We start from the raw sequence: 20330 nt of genomic DNA, 5'->3' as shown, positions 1-20330 counted from the left end.
GTTTTTTTATAGTCGTCTTTGATTAAAGTGCAAGCCTCTCAATACGTTTGTTTCCTATATTAGGTGTTTCACACCATAAGCCCAACTAGCAGTGAAAGTCGAAGGAGCCATTCCGACTAATGAAGCAGATGTACCCACCTGTTGTTTACTCTGAAGACACCTTTAGTACAGGTTTATACTGGAAGCTACATCCTGTCTTGTTTGTGCCGTCGTAGTTGGAAAGAAATCAGTAACTAGATGAATGTTGAAGCTCTGTCGTATATCTTTCTACTGTTGGTTTATCACATTAAAGTGATGTGACAATAGCTCTCTGATCCAGAGTGCTATGGACTGCTGCAGTGTTGCCTCTCTGCATCAAACTCATTTCACTTAAACTGATTTATTGCCCACATTACTTGTGACATTTTAATTTTATAACCAGTCTTAAAAGTCCAAACCCTGGCAGTGGCCCCTGAAGGGTTATTACAACCAACCGTATACATTTGTGAGGCAGAATAAACAGTTTACTGAACATTTCTAACAGAAATGTGGCAAAAATATGTAAAACTGGTCCTCCTGTGGATGGCGCTAGAGTAAAGTTCATAGTGTAAATAGAAACAGGTTAAAGTCTGGGGAGCAGGAATGTGTCATTTCATTGCAGTCTGCACATTAGATTTTCATTTTTTCTTGTTTTTCATGTATTAGGGTCTTTATAGGTAAAAACAAATAATTACAGAGCCGGGGGAGCTGGGTAATAATCCCAGAAAAAACTCAGAGATTAAAGTCATAAATTTATGATAAAAAAACTTGGATATTATCCAATATTAAAGTGGTGAAATTACGATAAAAAAAATTGTGAGATTATAAAATTGTAAATTTACAAGAAAAAAATTATATTTTGAGATTAAAGTGGCAAATTTACAAAAAAAAGTCACAAATTTGAGAGATTATAAAGTCGTAAATTTATGACAAAAAATGATATTCTCTGAGATTAAAGTGGTAAATTTATGAGAAAGAAAATCATAAATTTGAGAAATTATAAAATTGCAAATTTACGATAAAAAAACTCACAAATTTGGGAGATTATTGAATCCTAAATTCGCGAGAAAAAAATACATTGATATTCTCTGAGTTTAAAGGGGCAAATTCACGTGAAGAAACTCAGAATTTCTGTGATTCAAGTCGTAAATTAACGAGGAAAAAAACTTGGATATTCTCCGACTTTAAAGTGGCAAATTTAAAACAAAAACTCACAAATTTGTGAGTTTTTAAAGTTGGAAATTTTCAAGAAAGAACTGGTATTCTCTGAGAAAAACCAAGATGGCGACGGCCAAAATGCCAAACTCGAGGCTTCAAAATCGTCGTCTACAAACCAATGGGTGATATCACAGTGACTACTTCCACTTCTTATATACAGTCTATGGTATCTCAGTAATCCTGTTGCCAAACAGAAAACATGACCTGCGTGGTGGAGGTAACATAATAGACTTAAAATTAATTTAGATTTTTATCTAGAAGTATGTGATCAAAGTATATGAATCTGACCAGATATCCAATGCCAGCTTTTGATTCTTTACCCCTTTCATCACACACATGATTTACTAACAGTTGTGTTTGTGTTTGTGTGTGATTGTTCAGGTATGGCTGCTGCCGGTGCTGGAGGCGGTGAAGGTGTCTCCGCTCATAGAGAAGGTCAGCGACCACAAAGACTTCAAGAAGATGCTCCGGACCAGAACCAACGTTCTGGTGGTCTACACCAAGACAGGTTAGAGAAGACATCCTCTCATAATAGATCTTTTTTACCAGAATATATATATACCTGGTTTCAGGGGATGATATCAGGAAGGTGTGGGGTGACGGGATGATCTCCGTGGTCTCTCTCAGTAATGAACTTGGAGCCACTTATCTGATAGAATCAGAGAGTAGTCGTTAAAGAGGAAATAAAACACTTGATGCAGTCAAACAGAGTTATAAAGCAGCGTTTTCCTCCTCCCATTAGGGAACCCTTAATGCACCCCAGTAGATTTTAATTCCATTTTCATTTGCATATTTTTCTGAGCAGGAGAGGAATGCACTCAGCAGGCTGGTAGATGGAGCTGCTTGATATTACTAATTTCTTCCATTTAAAAGACCCTCGTCTGCCTCAGTGAGCATGCAGAGCAGAGGACTCTCGGAGAGCCCTGCAGACTTATTTGTTTTATAATTCATCAGCCTCCGTTAGGTCACTGGATGAGGCCTCCACGTATCGAGCAGTAGATGTAATAGTCAATCAAAGGTTCCGCGCTGGTTTAACGTCCTCCTCGCCAACCGGTTATCTGACCAGTTCTATTCATTCTCACTATAATGAACCATTATTACCCACCAGCCTCTGACCCTGGTGAGTCTTGCTCTGGTTAGTGCTCCTCCAACATTAACAGTGAGTTTATTAGAGCATCCCCGAGCCTCTATCTGCTCCATACATGGTAATAAAGTGATTTCCTGATGTTTCTGTCAGCGACCCGGTGCGAGGCGCGAACCCTGAGGAGTCATGTCAGCTCCCCCCTAAATCTAAATATAGCGTTGGCCCTGCAGCGCTGAGAGGAATCGCTCTCTTTATGCAGTAAATAAAACACATTTGGGTTTCGGGGGGGAGAATAAAAATGATGTGTTACACGAGGACTAGAATATTACACCGTGTTTACTTTACTCGCAGGAATCTGCTTCGCTGCCATATCTGATGAAAATCAGTAATATTACTGTGCTGTGTTGTTGTAGCTGGGTTCAGTTTATTACACACTTTCCTCACACAGAAAGCAAACTGCACAGCTCAGCCATATCTCCTCTCTGACACGCTACGTTGTGCAACTCTCCAGAGGTCATGAACTCTCCGTGTCCATGAATGAGTTCAGAATCTGGTAGGAAGCAGCAGGTACAAACTGGGGCTGTGCTGACTTGACTATGACTTGCCCCAAACTGCATGTGATTATCATAAAGTGGGCATGTCTGTAAAGGGGAGACTCGTGGGTACCCATAGAACCCATTTACATTCACTGATCTGGAGGTCAGAGGTCAAGGGACCCCTTTGAAAATGGACTTGACAGTTTTTCCTCGCCAAAATGTAGTGTAAGTTTGGAGCGTTATTTAACCTCCTTCATGACCAGCTAGTCTGACATGGTTGGTATCGATAGATTCATAGTTTCAGATGATACCAGTATCGGACTTTTCTTCTGCCTTTCTTTTGGACATTTTCAGGGCTTTCTTCAGGCTTTTTTTTTTGACTTTTCTGGACATTTTTCTTCAGCTGTTTTTCAGACTTTTTATGATGTTTTTGGGGGCTTTTTTTCTGACATTTTTTCTGACATTTTTCTGGCTTTTTTTCAGAGATGTTTTGGACATGTTTCTGAATTTGTTTTCGGACATTTTGTAGACTTTTTTTTTCACTTTTTCACTCTTAACTTTAAAACTGAGCCGCTACAACCTAAAAATCACAAGTTGCATTAATGCATTAAAGAAATTAGCGTTAAAACTAATTTTGTGTTATTGCTACGTTAACGTTGACATCCCTAGTACAAACTAAAGTTGTACTAGAACACACCTGCTGTGCTTCCTCTGCTTGCTGAGAAGTCTTTGTGCCTCCGTATAATCCTCCGTTCTCTGCTCAGTCTCTCTATTGTGAGATGTTGAAAGCTGCTGTAACATTAAACCCGTCCAGTGAAAGGTATGAGAGAAACTCCTCTTCCAGGGATCTCTGGTGCTTTTAGTGAGACTCTGTAGAGACGCTGTAACTCAACTCCTCCGACGTGACAGTGTGTCCTCTGTGTCTCCGGTCTCGGGGTCGTCCTCATCTATTGAACAGCTCTCTGGTTTATTCTGTGTGTCTGCAGCTACATCGGGGGACTCCCACCTGAAACTGCTATCAGATGTGGCCCAGACGGTGAAGGGCCAGGGGACCATCGCCTGGGTCAACTGTGGGTAAGTAATGGGCTGTTTTTTTTCTCCCTCCATCACTCCCATTGACTCCCTGTCTTTTCCGACATTACGGCCCTCTTTTGTACGAGGGATTTTCTGACAGCAGTTATAAAGGCAGAGCAATTTACTCCCCCTGAAGAACGTCTCCGCTGCCATCCATCTGCACAATTTATTGCTTTAGCAGCGAGGTGTAAATGGCCTTGTTCCACCGGCTCTATTGTAAGGGCGCAATTTGACAGCAGGCCACTCACTTATTGGAGCTATTGAAGCTCTGGGTCTCTTTATACCTTTTAAGTTCTCCCCTTTTGTGTACGTTTTATATAAAAAGGTAAATGATTGATAATGAAGGAACAGCTTTAATGCTGCGTGGTGGATTGTGAAGCCAGAAGATGACGCTTCACGTCAGAGTTTCTGTTAGTCATTTTGTTTAACTGTGGTTTAATGCATCAAGAGGGCTTTGTGCAGGTATCGCCGATAAGTGCAATCTGTCGTGTATGTAGTGCTGAAATTATTGGTCTATCAATCTATTAGTTGATTCCAGGGTATTTTTCATTACCAAAATGGCAATGCTTTTACAAGACCTTGCTTTGAGAAATATACACGTTTATCTACAAAAACCTTTCTTCATTTAACATTAGAAACAAAACTTCTCATTTATAAATGTCTAAACAGAAAACCAAGCCTCAACAAAACAGTCTACAATTAGCACGATTATTGTTTAAATCAGAAGAAGACTAATTATGGATCCGACCAGACATCAGGTGTGAAAGCAGACTGAAGTTCTTGCCGGTACTAAACCCCAACCTTCATCTCTTCATATTGTTCTCCTCCGCTCCTTCCTCTTCAGCTCCTCTCCAGTGGCTCCCTGTGGATCTTTAAAAATGGAAATGAATAACAGATTTTTTGTTTACATTTTCATTTTGCACAGACGCACCGACACTGAAACCATTTAGAAGCAGTTTATAAGGAAACTAGAGGAGTGCAGACAACAGTGCATTCATGTGCTCCTCGGATGTTCCCATTTCCTGAGTTAGGAAGTTTCATACTTCGGTGTGTTCATGAGTTTGAAGTCGTAATATGGAAACAACATGGACGCTACAAAGAAGATGTGTTGTATTGCTTAAACAACCGGCTGTTTTTGAGTTGATGTTCAGACTTGAGGGGGCGTTCATGTGGATTTTGTGTAAGACTAGTCTTGCAGCTCTGTTCTGGGCAATCTGTAGTTTTCTCAACACACTTCTCGATGCAGACGCCCGTACAGGTGAGCAACAGTCCAGGTGGCTGACATTATTTAAATGTCACATCTGTGATCCTGAGTGATGGGTTGTTGTTTCAGTGGGTTCTGGCAGGCAGCTGCTGTCCCTTCCTTCCCGCGACACTGAATCTTTTAGTGGTACAGAGTACTTTCACCCCTGCCAGACATTTAATGCTAACTGTGACACGACAGCAGAAACGATAAGCTGATTGTCAGAAAAATCCAGCTTTAATAAAGCTAATTGTTTATTTTATATAATAGAAAAATGACAAAACAAGCAGTTTGACGATGTCACCTTGAACTTTAGGAAACTGTGACGGTCATTTTTTTTTAATCCAAAGTGATTTTCTGACATTTCATAGACCAAACCATTAATCACTTAATCAATACTGAAAATAATTAGTCACAGCCATACTTGACACAGTTATCAACAATCAGACACCATTTAGTCCGTACCAAAATCTAATTGAGGTTCAATACAGAGCTTTCCACAAAGATATGGACACTTTTTGGCCATAAAAACATAAATTTGTTGTCATCTTAATTATTACATATTTGATTGCCTGCCTGTAAACATGTAGTGAATTATTGTAAAGGAGAATCAGGCGTAGTGTGTTTTAGCCCACAGTCTGTAAATAGCTATTAATATTTAAAACCACACACAACCAGACTCCCGTTTTTCATCGCCCTCTCTCGGTTTCCTCCCGGGGTTAAAATTTTCTCCCGATTTATGACAAATGTTCACATCTTTTCTGTCCTTTTCGTTATCTCAACCTGTCTCCGACAATACAGTTACACCTAATATCATTTCCTGGGGGGAAGAGAGCTGCTCGCAGTTTGAACTGCGCTCGCGGCTGGGTTCGCATTGTCAGTGCTGCGCTGCACCCAAAGTTGGGCTTTGCTCGATGCAGCAAAAAGCCGCCGTGGCGCGGCTTAAACCGTTGGAAATAACGGGTTTCAGAGCGCAGTGGTGGCGTTGTTGCGTTGTATCTTAAAAGGGCCTTCAGTGAGTGAGTGAGAGACTCTGTATTAACTCCTGAGTAGGGATGCACCGATACCACTTTTTTTCAGCCCGAGTACAAGTACTTATATTTGGGTACTCGCCGATACCGAGTACCGATACAAGTACCGATACGAGTACTTCTCTGTGCCTAAAGACCCTCGTTAACAGCCAGCTGGAGGGTGTGAGCAACACACAGCAGGCTGGGGAGTCCCGCGTACGAGGCGGTGCGCCGTCACCGGCTCGAGGTCGGCTTGGAAAGGCTCGGGGCAAAGATGCTTCCCAAGGCCGTGGCCAAAGTGCTCACTGCGCCCTCTCACTTAAAAGGAGCCAGGGGTCTGCAGCAATGTCTGCAACCCACCCCGACCCGTCTTGAAACACGGACCAAGGAGTCTAGCGCAAGCGCGAGTCAGAGGGTGAAAGCAAAACACCGTGGCACAATGAAAGTGAGGGCCGGAGCGCGCTGGCTAAGGTGGGATCCCGGCCCAGCGGGGTCGGGCGCACCACCGGCCCGTCTCGTCCGCACCGTCGGGGAGGTGGAGCGTGAGCGCGTGCGATAGGACACGAAAGATGGTGACGAGAGGTTAACTTCACGCTGCCTTAAAGTGGTATCGGTGCCGTTGTATCGGAGCCGTTTTGCGAGTACATGAGCACAGTATCGGACCCGATACTGGTATCAGTATCCTGAGATAGTCCTGAGAATTAAAAGTCAAATCAAAGTATTTAACATAAAACTGCTGTTGCTGTGTACTTTATAATTATAAGTATTTTGCACTTTTCATTCTTTAAAAGTCTCTGAATCTCAATTTTTTGGACTTCTCGTCCTCCCGCTTTGGTTTTGAAATCCTCCCTATTTTTGAGGTCTCCAGGGTGGAAGGTTCGCTTGCAGCCCTAGTCATATGGAAATACTTTTTTAGAATCATTATTATTTTATTGTTTTCACTCTCTTTCCTGCAGAACAATGTGTCATGTCATCTATCTGCAGCCCTCACTGTGGAAGTGTTTACATTAATGCTAGATGCTCCCAAGACACCGGCAGGAATTGTTTTCTCTGAGCTCAGCTGGCGTTGCTCCCCAGTGATCTGACTTGTTGTTCTTTTCTGTCCTTCCTGGTGTTCAGTTCCACTTATTTTTATTAAATATTTATTTCATACCTGTCAACCCATCAACTGCTTCTTCACCAGAGAGGAAAGAATGCATCAGGAAACAGGAAAAGTGTGAGGAAGGCAGAAACTCCCCTTTGACACTCTCAGTGCTCATCGCAGCGTTCACAATCTCTCTCAAGCTCGTCCGGATCGAAGACGGGGCGGACAGAAAGAAGACAAACTAAACGTTGTGCTGTTTCTCTTCAGAGATCTCCATGATACGTGTCCTTTTCTTAATGTTTACTTTTTCTCTGGGAGAGTCCTGTATGGTATCATCTCTCTCTTCCTCCGCCAACATCTCCAGCATGCTAGAGTAGAGTGTGCTAATGCTAAGCAGAGATTTATACTGGGCCAGACTCCTGCCAGGGGAGCTAGAGCGAGCCGGGTTCATCACTGCAGGACACACGGATCCGGTGCCAGGCTCTGTAGAGGAGCATTGTGCTATTTGGCATATTTCACCACCATCTCAAATGGGCCGGTTCCAAATCGGAGCTCCAGCTGCGAGCTCATGGCGGACGGAGGGAGAGAGAGAGTAGAGTCCATATCACAGCGTGAGAACGGCCGGCGCTGCCAAGGACGAGGGCCACCGAAGGCCAGGATGACACACTTTGAACAGATGACAGGCAACCTGAGTGTTGGCCAACTGGGATCCACCAGAGGGGAAGGATGATCTCATACAGGAAGTACTGTGTGCTGCCATTCTTCTGGACGTTTAGACCAGACGTGGTAGGAAACACGGTGTCGTCCGGATCAATGGGAACAGCGGAGCTCAAACAAGCACAGCGAGGATTAGGATTTGTGTTTTGGAAGAGTAATAATTAAATGGCATGCAGGGCTTCATCCTCTTTGCATGATGAATCCATCATTAATCCTTTACTAAAGGGACTCTGTTGACTTTGGCCTAATGTGACGTTCTGGCTCCAACATTTTATTATTGGAATGATTCTCCAATCACAAAGGTGCACCTCACACAACCACCTTGTTGCGTTAAGTATTTCTAAGTTTGGTATGTCTAACCAAATAATATGTGTAATGCCTACCCTCCACTAGGAGTCCGACTCCCTCTAATCCTTCATCTAAAGACAGTGTGTCTGAAGTCTCAGAGTTTTTAGTCACAGACAATAATATTTTGCAAAGACTGGGGATCTTGCAGGGTCACTATTTACTAGACTACAACTAGATTCCTTTAGAGATGATGTCACATCCTGCTCCTAGTGGAAATTTATAAGGAAAAGATTGAAGATTGAAGATTGCTGCCTTCAATCATATAAATGGATATGTGAGAGACAGAGAGAGAGCGAGTACTGCAGCCAGATTTATATGATTGAAGCCAGCAATCTTCAGCTGAAACGTACGGTTAGCTCGTAGGCTAATAGCAAACATTCCAATAGCTATTGTTGGCTTGCAAGTAGCTCTGTGTGGGACAGTCGATAGCCAGCTAGTTATAGCATATATGCATACTCACTGCAGCTTTTTTTCTTCTCCACTCTATCGTGGTACAAATGAGAGGACACGTCAAAGAGGTACTGTAGTTCACTCCACAACTCCAACAGTTCCTCCCAAGCCCCCAGGAAGAGCGCCGGTCGTCGATCCGGTCTTTTGTAGTGGCCAAACGGGGGTACTACAACTTCCGTGTCCGTCACGTGATGCCATTGGGCCCAAAAAGACTTTTCCCCATAGACTTATATTGAGAAAGAGACGTCTGTAACTCAGAGGATCATTTATTTTGAGGTGAATCAACACTCTAATAGTCCCTATTTAAATCATTAGGTCCTAAAAGTTGTAAAACGCACTAACAGCTGAATCCAGAGTTATTTCCCTTCCTCCGTTCATGTGAGTGAGACCAAGACCGAAGCTGGAGCGCCGAGCCGTGCCGACGGCGTGATGTTGGGACCCCGTGACCGAGTCATGTGACCGAGCGGACGCTACTCCGCTAATCATCTCGGACGCTACTCTGCCAAGATCCGTGTACTTTTCCAGACGGAAGTCGAGCCATTAAGGCTTCATGAGCCACTGAGACCCTCTCATAGGAATGAACGGGGCCCCGCCTCCAACACTGGATCCAGTTCTCCTAATACATCCATGGTTCCTCCATGTTTACTTTATACCCCGTTTGCTGCTTCCTGTTTGGTGCTGGAGAGAGCGCTCCCATTGGTTGTTTGACAATGTGCGCGTCATCGAAATTACCATAATATGAAACTTGTTTGATTTTATCAGAACATCAAGACGAGAAAAAGACTGATTGAAGACAGCTTGGACTGAGTTTTATGACCACCTAATACTAAACGATGGAGATCACGGGAGCGCCGCAATTCTTGCAAAGTTCTCGTAATTTTATTCTGACTTTGGAAATATGTCTGCGACAGTGAAATCACTTGAAAAGTTGTTTGGTGTAAGGTCGGCATTAAGAACATTTTGACGGTAGAGTAAAACTGTTTATCATTGAAACAAACATGGTTAATGTGGACCAGTTTAGAGAGTGAACTCCTACTTTAGTGATGAGTAATGCGTTCTCTTCTCTGAACACTGTGTCGTAATCCCAACACCTGCTTTGACTGAATAGTTTCTCTTGGCCTCTACTGTACGGTTAGTGTTTCCTCCCCTCATCTGTTTGTCAGCACCGTATAACGTCTCCTCAGCCTCCGTTCAAACCGCCTTACTTCACAGTCAGAGAGGTCGGAGTCGGAGCGTTGGGGCGCTGACGCACCGCCTGCCGTTTCCCTCGGGGATGAATACATCCGGTGGACCGGCCTCTCTCTGATGTACTGCCATTCGTGGCCTTTGTTCTTTCTGTACTGAACACTTAGTCAGTGACTCATTCTGAACTTCTCTGGGCTTCCATTTGTTCTGGGATTGAAAGGTTTCTGCTGTTTCATTGGTTGATTCACAGAAACTCTCTGAGTCATCTTCATGTGTATGTATGGCCAAATGAATAAGAGTCTGAAAGCATTTCCATTGTTGTACTGGTCCACACCCAGGTGTGTCACATTCTCCTAAAAAGTGCCATTTAACAAGAGCAATACCTGATGGTGTTTCATGCCAGCGCTGTACAGCTCAGCTCAGTGTACTGACACATTTTATCTTAGAAGTATGTTGTGCAAAAGACTTCTAGGGATGTCATCGACCAAAGAAATTAGACTAATCGATTAGTTGTTTAATCGACAGATCTGTAAAACTGAGTTTCTCCACAAAGAATCACACAAAAGCACAACTTTAAATCTGGTAAGAGTTAAAGTGGTAACACTTTATAGTAAACATAATTATTATTAGTAATGCTGCACACATTATAACAGTTTATATACTATATTAAGTATTTCTTCATTTGTACCAAATGATTTGTAAACCTTTAAGAATCCGTCTATAAACATTATTTAGTTGAATATTATAAAGTTGCAATTATAATATCTTGTTAAAAGGTTAATAAATACTTTATAAAGCATCTATAAACATTATTTAGATAGATAGTTAATAGTTTGTTAATGGTTAATAACTGATTTCTGGTCCATCTATCTGCGTAATATTTATAGATGTTTTACAAACGGCATGCTGCAGTTTACCATGTTATGAGGTGAGCATATTGTTTTATGCTAAATGCAGTACCTGTGAGGGTTTCTGGATCAATATCTGTCATTGTTTTGTGTTGTTAATTGATTTCCAGTAATAAATATATACATACATTTACATAAAGCAGCATATTAGTCCACTCCCATGTTGATAAGAGGATTAAATACGTGACTAATCTCCCTTTAAGGTACATTTAGAACAGATAAAAAATGTGCGATTAATTTGCAATTAAATATTTTAATCGATTGACAGCCCTAATAATAATAAAAAAAACGTTGCATTTGAATACTGATTGGATTACCGTGGCAACGGTGGAAGCATCGGGGTCAGCCTCATTGAGATCCAGCCTTTGTCACTTGTTTCCAGGAGTAGCAGACTGGTTTTGACTCGGATGACTGAGCTCTCCATCTCCAGATCCGTGTCGAGGTCACATCTGGTCCTGGTGTGCCCCGACCGGTTGCCATCTGTCCTTCATGAGTCAGCAGAATACGGCACTATAAGCTCACCTGAATCATTACCTGAACTACCGTCTGTCAACACACACACACCGTCGTTCCTCCTCCTCCTCCTCGTATAACGCAGAGCTGCTCTGAACAAATATTTGTCTCTCCGTGGGTCTTGCGGCCATAATTGAATTCCACCTCTTTGAATTTATTAGCATCAGGCCCTTTTTCTCTCCAGCAAACATCCCCCCCCACCATCTCTAAATGAATGCATGTATTCCTGCTCTTCATTACGGGAGAGAACGAGTACGTCATGCTGCTGCTATTAATGCCTCACTGAAGCAAGTGTGAAGTATGTGTAGGTGGCTCCATGCATATTTATTTCCTCTCCAACTATGGAACCTTTCTCTCAATAACAGCCTCTATAGGACAGATAATATGTGCACGCTGACATGCTGTTCGGGTTGCAATCAGCATTGTATTCCCATTGCAGATGTATGTTTCTCTGTATATGCATACGGGAGTCTTGTTTATATACATGAGATTAGATTCATGAAATGTTAATGAAGTTATGTCTTCATGCAGCATCGTCTCTCCTCCGTTGAAGCTTTATTGGAAAGACATTGTGACCCAAAAACATGCTGGCAAAGCATATTATATACACAGAGTTAAGAACATAAATAATGTTAGCAGTACAAGGAATATAACAGGCAGTTTTCAGTGATTTCAGTGGTAACTGATCATTGTGTATAAGGTTTCAAATTTGAAATAGTTTTTGTCGGGGCTGTCAGTCGATTCAAATATTTAATCGCGATTAATGGCATGATTGTCTATAGTTAATCGTGATTACTAATAACACATTTTTTATCCGTTCAAAATGTACCTTAAAGGGAGATTTGTCGAGTATTTAATACTCTTATCAACATGGGAGTGGACCATATTCTTAATGTAATTGAATTAATTAATTTTATTTATATATATATATATATATCATTTTGTATTTTTATTTATTTAATTTGTATATATATATATATTTATTTTTTTTAATTTTTTTAATTTTTATTTATTTATATATATATATATATTTTTATTATTATTTATTTAATTTGTATATATATATATTTGTATTTTTTTTCTTTTTTTTTTCTATTCATTAATTTAATTATATTTCATTTTAAATATATATCCTTTTTAACTTTATGTTTATCTATTTATTTTCAAGTAGTTTTTTATCATTATTATTATTATTTTTTACACTGCCATATGTTCAGTTTGGGGGAATGTTCTGGGTTATATGTATAATCTGTTAAATGCATAAAAATAAATAAATGTAAAAGAAAAAAATAGGTCGTTTACTAACATGATTCGTCATAGTTAATTATGTTTAATTAAAATTAAAAAAATAATTATGTGAAATGAAATTAACACTGTAACCCTCTGAAGTTTGTCCAATTTAATCATTCTGGGATGCTGAGCCCATCTCATCATATATTTATAATATATAATATAATATATAATAAGAAGTGTATTTCATAGAACACTTTGCTCTGTGAATGCAACGTGATTGTATGAATCGTTTGTTTTAGATTATTCCAACATGTGACCGTTCCTTCTTTATTTTCTTTCTCTTTCTATCATCTCAGAGACTCGGAGGGCCGTAAGCTGTGTAAGAAAGTGAAGGTGGACCCGAGCTCCAAACCCGGAGGAGCAGAGCTGCTGCACTACAAGTGAGTTAACCAGAAACTCAGCTGGCTGTCAGACACGTCTCCACACCTCGGTGCTCTCTGGGAAGTTTCACAGTGTTCAGAGTCGTGTTGTTCATCGAGCGTTTACTGCTGCTGTATGTTGAGCTCTGTGTGTGTGTGTGTCTGCTGCTGTGTGTTTCAGAGACGGGACGTTCCACACCGAGTACAACCGGCCCGCCACCTCCAAGGTGAGCGCTCAAATCTGTCCAGTATTTACGACTCAATATGAATTATTGTATTATAGTTTCCTGTGCAGCTCAGTGTCCGTTTAATGTGTTCATTTAGTCTGATAAGAGCTGCCTGTTTCATTAAGATTGTGAATGACCAATTTAGGGAAATATATGAATGTGATTTCTCTGACTAATATTACAAAAGTAATTTAAATTCTGATTAGTTTCAAAAAGTTATCTCCAGGCCTGTATTTATGGTCTGTCGTAAAACTTCAATTAAAAAGCTGAGCTCCAATTAGACACAGAATCCCTTTTTACTCACCGTTTGGAATAAACGCAGGTCTCAGTTTAACTTAAGTCAGTATGGATATGATGCTTTACATCGTTAGAGTTTCCACAATTCAATCATTCAGTTCATTTTACAGAAACCACGAGCAGCAAACTATGATTAATTCATATTTACCGGCATGGTGAACAAGAGAAAAACCATCAGACAGCCCTTTATGACGAGGAATAAAGCCGTTATATCGCAGTCTTTCAGGCCAGACCAGACTCCATTCACAAAAACAGTAATTTGACCTCTCAGAACACGGGAGGTGCTCGTCTACCGCTGCCTCGATCGGTTAGTACCGCGATTTTTTTAATGCCAGAATCGATATATTTGCTTCATTTGAGTCTGTGTGGAGGTAGAAGGAAGTTACCGCTTTTATTGTGGTAGTCTGAGTAACGTGACGTCATATCCGTTCCGTATCCGTCAACCAAAACAAACCTCAGAGAGTCTAAAACGTTGGAGGGTCAGCGTGGATACGACCTGCACCCTCACATGTTAAATCCAGCGTGGTAAACACTACACATCCAGTAAAGGATAGAAACACTTTGGGTTTCACACATTGACAGGAAAAGCAGAGCTAGACATCACGGCTAAAGCTGCATGCCAACTCTGTCACGGACAGGAATCGTTATCGTACCGCGGTATAACGTGGCGGTGGAGCCGGCCGTCGCTCTCGTCTCCGTGGTCAAATGGGCCGACGCTACGACTGTAGAGCACCCAGATACTGACATTTGTGTTCTCTGCATTGAAACGGCCCCGATGGAGCTGAACATGGATGGATAAAGAGAACGGAGCTGACGGGAGAGCTAGAGACCACCTTGGAGAAGTTACAGGAAGTAGACACGTGGGACTACGTCAGTTTTTCAAAATAAGATGTTAACAAAGGGAACTGTAGATACAAAATACATCTATGGAAATAAGATTGATGAATTATATTCACCAGAAGTATAAAACATTATAAATTAAAAAGAAAATCCCACTAATCTGTGAGGGAAATGTCTTTATTCTTTGATTTTTGGGTTTGCTGGAAAATCAATAATCATAAAACATAATATCGCGATGATCTTCAGGACGTCTCTGACTACATACATGCTGAAAATCAAACATTCTTACTGGATTCATTTAGAGATTTTACAAAGTAAAAGTCCCTAGAAGTGGATGATTCAACTTTCCCAACGGTCAAGTGGTAAAAAAGTTAATAAAAATCACAATAAATCACAATATCGAATCGCGATACATATTGAATCAGGAGATAAGTGAATCGTCCCAGCCCTGATTGGCATATTGGTGATGTCATCATGCATCATTTGCATAAAGCTTAGTGGTTGTGTTGGCTGAGAGGCTGAGCAGCATGAGAATTAATTACAATTTAATATATTTATAAGTCACTAAATTTGTCACATTTTAGAAGTGAAGTTGCTATAAAGGTCTGAAAAGTTGCTTCTGGGTTTTGTGATTTGAAATACTTGAACATCAAATCGTGATTTAGATATAAAAATGATAAACTGTTCATCCCTAATTAAGATTCTCTGAAAGATGTAGAACGTCTTCTGTTGAGTTTATGAGGAACTCATCATCAGGAGATCTGGGAGCTATAACTCCTCTTGTTGTGGTTTTATTATTCTGCTTGATGGTGCGTCGCTCGTATTTCTTCCTCTGGCAGATGGAAACAATAAAACACCAAAAAGTCTCAGTTTAAACCATCATCAGAGTAATCCTGATAATCACTAAATATTCCTCCCGTGTCCACTCTGTCATCGTCGTGGCGCTGCCGGATGAAGTATTTCCTGCTGTTGCCTGCGCAGACATATGGTTCATTATATTTACAGGGAGCTTTACCAAACCTATTACCAAACACTTAAAGGTACTGAAACAGCTCCTGGATGGACGGACACGTCGGTCCTGTATGAGCGTCCGTCTGGCACAGCCTGCAGCGCCGCCTCTACTCAATCATCACCAGTCACTCTGTGGCGAGCGTTTTGGCGCCCGCGACAAGTTGCTGCATGATCTAAAAAGTGTTCACTGACTTTTCTATCTTTTCAGTCCATGGTGGCGTTCCTGAAGGACCCGTCGGGACCCCCGCTGTGGGAGGAGAACCCCGAGGCGAAAGACATCCTCCACATAGAGACGGAAAAAGTAAGTCATGACCTAAACAACCTGTTGGAGCTTCGGATGAACTATAAAGAAGCTTTGGCTGTTAAAGGTCACCTATTATGCAAAATGCACTTTTCCATGTCTTTTAAACATCAATATCTGTCCCCAGTGTGTCTACAAGTCACCATAGTATCATAAAAGACCATCCTCTCTCTTTTTCTCCTGCTCCGTTTGTCCGGAAATGGGTGTCGAAACAACGCTGCGCAGCTTTTCTTTTCTTCTGACGTCATTTGAGAATTAGCCATATAAGGGTTTCCTGGTCGAACCAGAGAGAACCTTCAGTAGCTGACCCCGCCCCACAGCGCGTCACTGTCTCTCCTCCTCAACCGAACTTGAGCAAAGTAGCTCCTACTGTTAGTCTGCAAGAACCAGCAGAACAGGCTTCATGTACTCCCATCATCTAAATATAACATGTTCTTTCACAAAGGCTTTATGTAATTACACTGTTTAAACAGATGATATTTATATATTATATATATTTCATGTCATGCATGTAGCAGATTACAGGTAGTAAATAGTGACTGTAAGCAACACAACACATTTCTGTTTCACAGTCAAACTTTATTTGAGTTGACAGATGACAATATTAATTATTCACAGCATTTGTAATCATCTCACCTGTTAGTTAGTTATGTTAACATGGTACAGGAGAAAGTCTTCAGCTCTGGTAAACTATGGTAAGCTAAGCTCCGGTGGTCTGTAGTCACGGTAACACAGAGACAGCTACTATTGTAAATAATATACCATTACTCTGATCTTCCATACATTTATCTTTTAGCAGAAATAATGAACTGACTACTGTTTCACATCTTCTATTTTCCACCCTGATGGTCGCTGTGTTTACACACCGTGTCATAGCGGTAGCATGTAGCTAACCCGTTAGCATGTAGCTACATGCTAACGGGTTAGCTACATGCTACCGGGTTAGCTTTGTATCTCCATGTAAACAGAGCCATCTGCTCTCAGCTGTCTGCTCTCAGCTGTCTGCTCTCCTCTGGGATGATTCTGTCAGTCATTTCTCACAGATGGATCTGTAAAGACAGACGTAAAACAGAGTGTATGTTTACGGTTTACAGAGTTGATGCATGAGGTAAACACTGAGCTAACTAACAGAGATATAAACAGCATTATTTACCTGAGAGAAACCGTCAGGAAAACCTGGAATCTGGACCGCAGATGTTCATCATGTGTCGCCGATTTCTGATCAGATTCCTCCGGTAACGTGCGCTGGGTGAAGTTTCTGGTTTATAAACTTTAAAGTGGTTTATAAACTTTATTCTAGCTCCTCTCTCTCCAGAGCTTCTCCGGGAGGGAGGGGGAGAGGGTGACGCTGTTGTTGTTGAGGACGTTTGATTGACAGAAAACGCTGACCAATCAGAGCAGAGTGGGAGGAGACAGGCTGTGAATCAGGGGTTTTCAGACAGAGGCTGAATTAGGCTCTGAGGCAGGCAGACTCAGGCTGCAGTATGAGAAGAATAAAGGGTTTTTTGAACATTGCAGCATGTAAACATGTTCTAGTGCAACATTAAAATACATCTATGAACCTGGAAATGAGCATAATATGAGACCTACAGAGCTACAGACACAGAAATCAGCACTTTTGGAAATGGGCTGAAACAGAGGTTATAGAGACATGCTGGAATGCATGATCTGATTGTTTTTTTTGAAAAAAAAACTTCAGAGACATGGTTTGGAGGTGTCTGAGACCTATAATAACTAGTTTAAATGGAGTATAATATGTGACCTTTAACTGAAAGCATCCAGAACATTAAATGGAGAGTTCAGGTGTTTGAATGTCTGAAAAAAAGTCTGAAAAAATGTCCGAAAAAAAATATCTTAAAAAAAGTCTGAAAAAATGTCCAAAAAAAAATATCTAAAAAAAAGTCTGGAAAAAAAAGTCTGAAAAATGTCCAAAAAAAAATATCTAAAAAAAAGTCTGGAAAAAAAAGTCTGAAAAAAGTCTGGAAAAAAAGACTGAAAAATGTCTAAAACAATGTCCGAAAAAAAATTCTGAAAAAAGACTGAAAAAAAATATCTGAAAAAATATTTGAAAAATGTCTGAAAAAAAATGTCTGAAAAAATGTCCGAAAAAAAACATCTTAAAAAAAGACTGAAAAATCAGCGTCTGAAGCTGACGCAGCAGCATGTCCACCTCTGAAACAAAAACACACATTAAAGTAAAGTATCAAAGAGCTGCTCAGCGTCGTCTTCTAACAGCCTCAGAAACATCTCCAGACAGCTCTCGTCCAGCCAGGTCAGATGGCACTCCTCTCAACCTCCCCACCATCCTCGTAGATATACACATCTTAATTTAACGAACAGCACTTCTGTCGGTTTTCCTGCTCGTCCGCTGGAGCCTGGAGGCTTGTTGAAGGTGTCAACTGGAGATTGTGCTGAATCTGGGTGTTTTGAGGAAGTAGCTGAGCTCATGGAGGTGTTGATGATGAGGAGAAGCCGGTATGGGGGCTGATCCACCTGCTGTCCAAAGAAGAAAGTCCTTTTCTTCTTCTTCTTTTCTTGATGACTCGGTGTAATCAGTGCAGTAAAATGCTGAGTGTGTGCTTGGTTATTTCAGAGCTCTGTATGCTAAACAGAGAGATACTACCCCGGAGCACGCTGCTGTTAAGTCATCATCGACACCAGCTTTAGTCAACGTTAGTGATGTTTCTCTGTACGGTGCATATCTTCTGTTAATAGATAATAATAAAGCTTCTTCTCTGTCTCTCTGTCTCTCTCTCTTGTGAAGGACTTCAGGAAGCTGCTGAAGAGAGAGGAGAGGCCGGTCCTCTTGATGTTCTACGCTCCCTGTGAGTCCTTTCATTCATTATCACAGTAACAGACACAAGTGGTGCTCTGCTTCATAGACGGCTTCAACATATTGTGATTTGCTGTCAATCAATTAAAATATTTAATCAGGATTAATGGCACAATCTGTTCAAAATGTACCTTAAAGGGAGATTTGTCAAGTATTTAATCCTCTTATCAACATGGGAGTGGACAAATATGCTGCTTTATGCAAATCTATGTATATATTTATTATTGTAAATCAATGAACAACACAGATCAATGACAGATATTGATCCAGAAACCCTCACAGGTACTGCATTTAGAATAAAACAATATACTCCAATCATAACATGGCAAACTGCAGCCCAACAGGCAACAACAGCTGTCAGTGTGTCAGTGTGCTGACTTGACTATGACTTGCCCCAAACTGCATGTGATGATCATAAAGTGGGCATGTCTGTAAAGGGGAGACTCGTGGGTACCCATAGAACCCATTTACATTCACTGATCTGGAGATCAGAGGTCAAGGGACCCCTTTGAAAATGGCCATGTCAGTTTTATCATCGCCAAAATGTAGTGCAAGTTTGGAGCGTTATTTCTCGGTATCGTAGTAATTAAGCTTATTACTTCATTACTTTCGTTTGAAATATTTGCATTAGTGTGAGAGAAGTGATTCACGACAGATTGATGTGACGTGTCACAATCATATCAGAGTTTCTATTGGCCCACAGCTAACGTGGGTGGTAGCATTGGACACAATATGCTTGTTTTATTGGTGCAGATGGTCTCCATCTGTAGATATGCACTTCTTAATGATGCAGCACAATTTTATAATTCATTTCTAATTATTTCTTTGGACCCCCTGACGGAGTGCCACGGACCGCTCACTGAGAATCACTGGGCTAAATGATTAACCTACCGATCGCTTCAACACCCGTTTAGAAGCAAAATAGTGTTTATTCAGTGAGATAATTGTCTCCTATTGGTGCTCAATAGTAAAGGCTTCTCTCTCTCTGTGTGTTGTGCTCAGTTATTACACTCAGTAGTTTTCAGAACATCACATCTTTCACAGCAGATGACACGCTGCAAGCTGCTATTGACAAAAACAACCGATTCCCCCGGCAGACGATGGGGGGTTTTAGACAGCGGTATCGATGGAGTCAGAGCGATGGTTCCCGTCCACTTCTCTCTGTAATAACGCCTCTGTTTCTGTGTTTCTGTTGCAGGGTGCGGCGTCTGTAAGAGGATGCAGCCCGTCTATCAGCAAGCAGCCACAGAGACCAAGGGGAGATATGTGAGTCTGCATTTATAAACTGATCTGTGATCTGCTCTCTGATGTCTGCAGATTAGATGAGGAGTGGATGTCTGGATGGTTCCAGTTCAGTCTGAATGAAAGCTTAAAGTACAATACCTCAGCACTCTTTGCACCATTTGATTCAGCAGGGTAATAACTAGAGCGGGGACGATTCACCTACCTCCGGATCAATACTATCACCATACCTGGGTGCCGATTCGATATGTATCGCGATTCGATATTACTATTTATTGTGTTTTTGCTATCTTTTTTAACACTAGACCAGAGGTCAGCAATCTGCGTCTCTTCAGCTCCTCTCCAGAGGCTCCCTGTGGATTTATAAAAATGGAAATGAATAACTGTGTTTTGTTTACATTTGAATTTTTATTTCTCATTGTTGTAGGTCTATGGTACGACGCTACGACGGAGTATTAGGGCCATATTGAGGAAAAATAAATAAATCTGAGATTTCGAGAATAAAGTCATAATATTATAAAGTAATAATTTTCTGTGTT

At 41.1% G+C, this 20330-nt stretch overlaps 1 protein-coding gene across 1 annotated transcript in view; it reads left to right on the top strand.

Annotated features, from left to right (window-relative positions):
- Positions 1-20330, top strand: part of pdia5 (protein disulfide isomerase family A, member 5) — a 75447-nt gene that overhangs the window by 15977 nt on the left and 39140 nt on the right. The window contains exons 3-9 of the mRNA XM_074657947.1: positions 1618-1744; positions 3843-3930; positions 12978-13061; positions 13222-13267; positions 15624-15716; positions 18481-18541; positions 19748-19815. Coding sequence (XP_074514048.1) covers positions 1618-1744; positions 3843-3930; positions 12978-13061; positions 13222-13267; positions 15624-15716; positions 18481-18541; positions 19748-19815 — 567 coding nt within the window. The remainder of the gene's footprint in view (positions 1-1617; positions 1745-3842; positions 3931-12977; positions 13062-13221; positions 13268-15623; positions 15717-18480; positions 18542-19747; positions 19816-20330) is intronic.

Source organism: Sebastes fasciatus, chromosome 14 (assembly GCF_043250625.1).
Source record: "Sebastes fasciatus isolate fSebFas1 chromosome 14, fSebFas1.pri, whole genome shotgun sequence".
Lineage (NCBI taxonomy): Eukaryota > Metazoa > Chordata > Actinopteri > Perciformes > Sebastidae > Sebastes > Sebastes fasciatus.
The sequence above is the reverse complement of the archived record's forward strand: the minus strand, read 5'-3'. Positions and strand labels throughout refer to the sequence as shown.